The sequence below is a fragment of the Pempheris klunzingeri genome, unplaced genomic scaffold, assembly GCF_042242105.1.
Source record: "Pempheris klunzingeri isolate RE-2024b unplaced genomic scaffold, fPemKlu1.hap1 Scaffold_50, whole genome shotgun sequence".
Classification (NCBI taxonomy): domain Eukaryota; kingdom Metazoa; phylum Chordata; class Actinopteri; order Acropomatiformes; family Pempheridae; genus Pempheris; species Pempheris klunzingeri.
In genome coordinates this window covers 405,585-413,403 of record NW_027254954.1, presented here as the reverse complement: position 1 = coordinate 413,403, position 7,819 = coordinate 405,585, and the positions used below count along the sequence as shown (strand labels likewise).

At 46.2% G+C, this 7,819-nt stretch overlaps 1 protein-coding gene across 2 annotated transcripts; it reads right to left on the bottom strand.

Annotated features, from left to right (window-relative positions):
- Positions 1–444: 444 nt before the first annotated feature.
- On the bottom strand, positions 445–7,544 carry mat2b (methionine adenosyltransferase 2 non-catalytic beta subunit methionine). Of its 2 annotated transcripts, none has more exons than XM_070856030.1 (7): positions 7,406–7,544; positions 6,347–6,541; positions 2,522–2,636; positions 2,102–2,254; positions 1,808–2,001; positions 1,442–1,555; positions 445–1,349 (listed from the first exon to the last, which is right to left on the bottom strand). In XM_070856030.1, the coding sequence occupies exons 2-7, from the start codon at positions 6,530–6,532 to the stop codon at positions 1,176–1,178; spliced, it is 936 nt and encodes a 311-aa protein (XP_070712131.1). In that variant the 5' UTR covers positions 6,533–6,541; positions 7,406–7,544; the 3' UTR covers positions 445–1,175. The 2 variants fall into 2 exon arrangements, with proteins under 2 accessions (XP_070712131.1, XP_070712130.1); XM_070856029.1 differs by lacking the exon at positions 7,406–7,544 and adding an exon at positions 6,980–7,248.
- Between the last annotated feature and the right edge of the window lie 275 nt (positions 7,545–7,819).

The window sequence follows — 7,819 nt, the reverse complement described above, 5'->3', positions numbered from 1 at the left end:
CGTAAGGTAATTTGGGGGTATTTATTAAATAGATTGAGTAGGTTTAGTTGATTCATATTTGTTTAGTATATAGATTCAGTTAGATGTGGGTTGTATAAATGTGTGGTATTTATTCATTGTGGTTGGTAAGTTCCCGGTCAGGTGGTAGGTGCCTGATGGGGACAGGTATTTAAGATGGTGGTTTATGTGCCGGGAGGTGGTTGTTGGGCTTGAGTGAGCTGGAGCACATGCTGGAGAGGGGCCTGGTGCTGCACATTTAAAATAAAGCAAATATGAAGGTGCATCTTCTCGGAGTCCTGAATTTTTCATCCTGGGTCGCCTCCACTGCTCGGGCAAACTGACACAGACAGTATTTCAAATAAATTGCATGTTTGTAAGCAAAGCACATGTCTGAGATTGTATTTATTTAAGAGCATGTGGGGGGGGGGGGGGGGGGGGGGGGGCTGAAAGTAATTTCAGGTGTTTAATGTGAACAGCCGACAGACCTCAGGAGGTTTGTCCTCTGATGGACACCTTCCTGGTAACAGCATGTCCAAAAGAACTGTTTTCATTCTGGTGATCATAACTTAAGGAATGTCTTTCCACTCTGATGAGACTTCTGTTTTGAAAACCTTGTTAAAACATCCATTTTTTATTTCCGTAAGGACAACATTCACACCTCAAACTGAAACATAGATAATTACCACAATTACACACACACAAAGTACATCTGTACATTCAGTGGATCCAGTTGGTCCCAGTTTTTTCACACTGTCACAAACTGGAGTCACTCCAGTTCTGATAAAAACCTGCAGACAGCACTCAGGGTTTATAGACTCGTCACTACACATCAGGTACATCTGTCAGTTCACCTGTTTCTCTCTCTCTGTCTGTCACATGATGCGTCTCACCTCAGGCACTACCCAGCAGGTAGGTTTTCGTTGGTCCACCTGAGGAGCACCTGAAGGCATCTTGACACAACTGTCTCCGAGGATTGTGGGATACATTGGACAGAGAGACAGACAGGTTCCGTCCCCACACAAAGACTAAACGGAACCTCCGGATTGGTTCACACCTCATCCATTGATTATGATGTCATCAGTCTGCAAGGGGCAGAGCCTGAAATGTGACATGCCTAAAGACAGTCAATGGAGGAAGTGTCTCTACCGGTCTGCCTGTCTCTCCCTGTCCGTCTGTCAGTGGAAGACGGTCTGTCTCCAGCGTTTGTCGGGGGTGAACGGCCACAGAGCATCGCTAATGGCCGTGCTGAATGCTCGCGGCTCCACGCTCAGATTCAGCAGCTCCAAACGAGAGCAGTTCAGCTGGCTGTTGATTGGACGAAGAGTCGACCCCGCCGGCTGCTCCGTCAGCTGAGAGAGAGACATGTTGAGTGAGACCGGAACAAGCAGGGAGAGATGTTAGGGACACGTGTTGATGAACATATTGATGGATAGATATTTACAGGTATGAGGTGGTTGGACGGCAGGTTGAAGGCCTGAGCGATCGCCACAGCCATCTCATATTTGGTCATCTGCTCTTTAGCCGAAAAGTGAAAGATTCCTCTGATAGACGGGTCCTGGAAGATAGGCAGACAGGTGGTGAGACAGGCAGAGAGAGGAGAGAGACAGACTGAAAGACAGGTGGGTAGAGGATGAAACTGACAAAGTGGGGTTAGGTAGGACAGTCAGACAGATGGGTTCCCACCTGTCTCCCCCCTCTCTCTCTGTCAGTCAGTCGGTCAGACAGACACATGTCTCCCTCTCCCCCTCCCTCTCTATCAGACAGACGGGTACCCGTCTCGCTCTCTATCAGTCAGACAGGCGGGTACCTGTCTCCCTCTCTCTGACAGCTTCCTGCAGACGGCGGCCACGTCTCGGGTGTCTGTGGGGAACCTCTGCTGGCAGTGGTCCAGGGTGCAGCTCTCAGTCGCCTCTTGGACTTTGAGCCACAGCGACGTCACGGCGCTCTCTGACACAGACTCCACTTCCCCGAACAGAACTGGCACCCGCAGCACCACTGCACCTGAGAGACAGACAGGAAGGGAGACAGACAGGTGAGAGGCAGGCAGAGAGACAGGTGAGAGGCAGACAGACAGGCAGGTGAGAGGCGGACAGACAGGTACCTGGACAGTGTCTCAGCGTCTCTCTCTCTCCCTCCACCTTGCTGCGCCCATAGACGTTCAACGGGTTTGGACTGTCGTCTTCTCCGTACGGCGGATTCCTCCCATCAAACACATAGTCAGTGCTGATGTAGATGAAGAACGCCCCACAGACAGCTGCACATACAGACACCATCATCATCATCATTATTATCATGAGGGTTAGAGTCCTCCCTGTCTGTCTGATGGATGACCACCTGGTGGTCACTCCCACTGTTGCCATGGTGTGAGGACCTATGACAGTTCTGGTCCATGTTGTGTGTGTGTGTGTTCCTAATACGCAACAACAATAAACTACAGAATATGGACGCTTCCCGTTCGTTCATTCATTCATCCTTTAACCACCAGCACAGACGAACACGGTAACCACACGTGACCACCTACCTGCCTCCTTAGCAAGCGTGCTGGTGGCGTGCACATTGAGATTGACGGCTGCTTCAGTGTGTCTCTCCACAACATCTGGACGTCTCTCTGCTGCACAGTGGACGATCACATCAGGCTGGACAGACACAGAAAGTCATCACGTGAGTCACAGGAACTCAAACATAATTCATAATACACGTTTCTTTTGTCCATCCGTGTTCCAGGATGATGCAGCCGGCTGAACAGGGAGGCGTCTTCCAGCTCCTCCAGGGGGCCCGAGGCATTCCCCGCCCAGATATAATCCTTCCTGTGCATCCAGATCAGATGCTGTACATCTCTACATGGCAGGGGCTATCCCCTGAGCTCCTGTAGTGTCAAATCCTCCACTTCCTGATCATGAAGATCAGAACCTGTGATAGGCCAATGGCAGGGGGGAGAGCAAAGCTCAGACCTTCATAAAGGGTTTATGGTGTGGGGGGGGGAATCAGCTGTTTGCAGTCAAGCAGCTGTCGTGGTGATGCTAACATGTTAGCATACAGGCTAACAGAAGAGGAATAATAATGCAGAATAAGTTAGTGAATTTTCTCAAACCGGTTCTGTGTGTTCTGAGACTCTGCGAGGTGGATCAGACCAGATCAAAGGCCTGATTCAATATGGAGACCCTTATTCTCATAACACCTGCTGCTGAAAACATGAGACACAAAAACAGTACCAACCAGTACAGGGTTTGGGTTGAAGGGAGGGGGTCTCCTGTCAAACAGCTCGGGAGCTTTTTAAAGTGGCTGGAGACCAAAGTGACAACTCACCACAACTAGTACTGTGGTAGTACTGTAGTAGTGCAATGGTAGTACAGTGGTAGTACTGTGGTAATACAGTGTGCAGTACAGTAGTAGTACTGTGGTAGTACTGTAAATGAACCAACTCACTTGTAAATGAACCAACTCACTGCCATAAGCACACCCTAGATCTGGTCCTAACATATGGTATTGAGATTAGTGACCTACATGTCCTCGCCCATAACCCCATACTCTCAGATCACTTTTTAATTATCTTTCAGTTCATGATTGAGGACTGTACTGCACCAGTGATTAAAACCCAGATGAAAAGAACATTTTGTGATCGTTCTGTCTCAAAGTATAAAGATATAATTCAGCCGATATTTGCTACCATGTTATATGATTATGAAGAGAACAGTAATCCAGCTATATGTGATGAGTTTGTTAACAGTGCCATGCACACTCTACAAACTGCTCTTGATGAAGTAGCTCCACTGAAACCTAAAGACCGAGGCAAGCCTCTCCCTGGTATAACACTGAAACACGCTCTCTTAAACAAGCAGCCCGCAAACTAGAACGACTATGGCGCTGCTCCAGTTCAGAGCAAGCACGGACTGCCTGGAAAATTAGTCTACTGACTTATAAACAGGCCTTACGTACAGCTAAAACTAGATACTACTCATCCTTAATAGAGGAAAATAAGAACAACCCCAGGTTTTTGTTCAGCACTGTAGCCAGGCTGACAAACAGTCACAGCTCAGTAGATCCTTCTATCCCAGTCACTCTCAGCTGTGATGACTTTCTCCAATTCTTTAACAACAAAATCATAACTATTAGAGATAAAATTGATCAAATCCTCCCAAATATTAGCCCTGAGCAAGCTCAGGCTGTAAATTTAGAATCTTCTATAAAGCCTTCTGTAATTTTAAATAATTTCACCACTGTGGACCAAGCAGACATAACATAAATTATTATGTCGTCTAAATCTTCAAGTTGCCTCTTAGACCCAATTCCAACCAAACTTTTTAAACATACTCTGCCCATAACCAGTGGCACTATCTTAAATATAATAAATACCTCATTGGTAACCGGCTATGTGCCACAGTCCTTCAAATATGCAGTTATTAAACCACTTCTGAAAAAAACAAATCTGGCACCTGACACTCTTGCTAACTACAGGCCTATATCAAATCTACCTTTCCTCTCAAAAGTCCTTGAGAGAGTTGTAGCTAAACAGTTGTGCCAGCATCTACGGGACAATAGTTTATTTGAAAATTTCCAGTCTGGTTTTCGAGCTCACCATAGCACCGAAACTGCTCTTGTCAAAGTTACCAATGACTTGTTATTAGCTGCAGACAATGGACTGGTCTCAATCCTGGTGCTATTAGACCAGAGTGCAGCTTTTGACACTATAGACCACAGCATCTTACTGCATAGATTAGAAACCACCATAGGTGTTAGCGGATCTGCCCTCTGCTGGTTTAAATCCTACTTATCCAATAGGTACCAGTTTGTTAGTGTTAACCAACTATCCTCACCGTGTTCCAAAGTTATCTACGGTGTGCCGCAAGGGTCGGTTCTTGGGCCCATCCTGTTTACACTATATATGATAATACATACATAATCAGAAAGCATGGCATTAATTTTCACTGCTATGCTGATGATACTCAGCTCTATTTATCAATTAAACCAGATCAGACAAAGCAAATGACCACGCTAAGCGCCTGTGTCCAAGACATTAAAACTTGGATGACAGTCAACTACCTTTTACTTAATCCAGAAAAGACAGAGGTGATTATAATAGGCCCTAAAAGTGTCAGAGACTCCTTAACTGACCAGATACTGACCCATATTAACCAGGCCAGCAAAACAGCCTTCTTCCACCTGCGTAACATCGCTAAAATTAGAAATATGCTGTCTAAGAATGACGACGAAAAATTGATCCATGCGTTTGTTACATCCAGAATGGACTACTGTAACTCCCTGCTTGCAGCTTGCCCGAAAAGTTCTGTAAAAAAGTTTCAACTTGTTCAGAATGCAGCAGCAAGACTATTAACAGGAACTAACAGAAGAGAGCACATCATTCCTGTGCTACAGACCCTCCATTGGCTTCCAGTCGAGTTTAGAGTAAAGTTTAAAATCCTCCTTCTCACTTACAAGTCCATTGATGGTTTGGGTCCAGCTTATTTTAAAGATGCTCTAGTGCCGTATCAGCCAATCAGAGCTCTTCGTTCTCAGAATGCTGGTCTATTGATGGTTCCTAAGGTCTCTAAGAGTACAGTAGGAGCTAAAGCCTTTAGCTACCAAGCTCCTGTTTTATGGAATCATCTTCCAGCTAGAATTAAAGAGTGTGACACAGTCTCTACATTTAAGATTAGACTTAAAACGCTCTTTTTTGAGCAGGCTTGTGGTCAGGTTAATTAATAATTAAACATTAATTAAAAACCAATCTTACCCTCAGTTCAGTTTAGGCTGCCTTAGGAGCTATAATGCTGGGGGAACTGCAGTACACTGAGCCCTATCTTCTCTCACATCACTTAGTCACCCAGTGTGTTCAGTGCAATTCACCCTGTGTCCCTTTTCCCCACTCCCTTTGGGGGTAGTGGCTACTGTTTCAGCTGCAGCTGCCAGTGGTCCAGAGAAGACTGGACCTGTACTGACAGCTGTTCATCTGTGCCCTGTCCTGACCTACTGACTGGATACCTTCCTCACCCATCCCCTCTCATCAGCCAATGGATGTGCGTCTGTCCAAGGCTACAGCCTGTCTGTCCTTGGGAGCTGGATCTCTCCTTCATTGTGGTGCTCCCGGAGGTTTCTCGAGTTTTTCCTTCCCGAAGAAGGAGGGTCATAAAGGGCAGGTGATGCCTCGGACCGATCCATCGGCCTGATCGACTGTTGGACTCCTTATTAGATTGTTTGTTTGCTGACATTTCTTGTTTATTTCAATGAACTCTGTAAAGCACTGTGAGACAACTCTGTTGTGATATTGGGCTATACAAATAAATTGAACTGAAATAGTACAGTAGTAGTACAGTGGTAGTACAGTAGTAGTACTGTGGTAATAAAGTACCGTGTACTCCTGCAGTAGTCCTCGGACACTGTCCTCATCTGTGAGGTCACAGCGGAGGAGGCGGGGCCTGGCTCTCCGGTATCCGGTCCCGATAACCGACCAGCCGCCATTCTGAAACTCTCTGCAGACAGCTCGACCCAGAAGACCCGTTGCCCCGGTAACCAGGACCCTCGGACCAGGGGCCATAGCCTCCTCCTGGAATACACAGTAGTACAGATAAAGTAAGATATTCCTTTATTAGTCCCACGAGAGAGAAATTTACAACGTTACAGAGGGAGATAAAAAAAGAAGGGGGAGATATTTAAAGGTATATTTATAGGCACATTATGAAGCTCATTTATCAGATTTTTGCAGTGATGAATAAAATAACTGAAATATTTATTCAGGTTGGCAACATGTGATAAAAACGTAGCAAATTATCCCCTAAATAATCTATGAGGAAACTACAAATGGATTAGCAATTAATCAATCAACTAATGAGTGCGTCAGTATTTCAGCTGATTATTTTTCATGTTGGGAAATAACACCTGCATTTTTAAATAAATAAAAATGAAAAGTCAAAAATGAAATTTACAGGTGTACCTCCCTCAGTTAGCCGTTAGCACGGTTAGCCTTGTCCAGGTGAGCGTTTACCTGAACCAGCTGCACTCGGCCTGGGCTGAAGATAATCCTCAATTCTGCGCCTGCGCGGATCATCTCCCTCCGACCATAAACGTTATTGATATTGCTTATTAATCGATATCGATCACTCCGCTTCTCTGATGTTCTGATGCGCACTTTGCTCTCTCTCGCTTCCGCTTCCGCTCTCGCGCCGATCAGCTGTTTGCCGTCAAGCAGCGGTCGTGGTGATGCTAACGGGTTAGCATACAGGCTAACAGAAGAGGCGTGATGATGCGTAATAAATGAGTGAATTTTATCAAACCGGTTCTGTGTGTTTACTGAGACTCCGCGAGGCGGATCAGACTGAACCGGATCAGAGACCTGATTCAATATGGAGACGCTTATTCTACAACACCTGCTGCTGAAAACACGAGACACAAAAACAAACTGTGGACTCACCTCAGATGCCCTCCGCTCAAACCCTGACAGTACAGTCCAGTACAGTCCAGTACAGACCAGTACAGTCCAGTATAGACCAGTATAGACTAGTACAGACCAGTATAGACTAGTACAGACCAGTAAAGACCGGCAGCGGGGCTCCCGGTGCGGCAGGGCAGATCTAACAGTCCATTGTCTCTGTTCTTCCTCCTCCTCTTCCTCTGGTTTTAATGGCGGCTGATAAACCGGTTTGCAGGTGAACTTCTGCCCCCTGATGGGTTGGAGTGGAACAGCAGTTTGGCAGGACAACAGACTGAAGTCTTTCTGTTGTCGTTGCTCCTCAGCAGCTCAGCAGAGGACTGTTCCTCTGCTGAGGTCCCTGATGTCATTTTGTGTTTTTCATGCCTGCTGGAATCAGCACATTGGACAGTTTAT

Excerpts from the sequence above, each read along its gene's own strand:
- mat2b (XM_070856029.1), bottom strand. The coding sequence starts at position 7,042 with ATGATCCGCGCAGGCGCAGAATTGAGGATTATCTTCAGCCCAGGCCGA. Across the intron at positions 6,542-6,979 it reads GCCGAGTGCAGCTGGTTCAG|GAGGAGGCTATGGCCCCTGG; the intron begins GTAAACGCTCAC and ends TGTGTATTCCAG. Across the intron at positions 1,556-1,807 it reads TGTCAGAGAGAGGGAGACAG|GACCCGTCTATCAGAGGAAT; the intron begins GTACCCGCCTGT and ends CCTATCTTCCAG.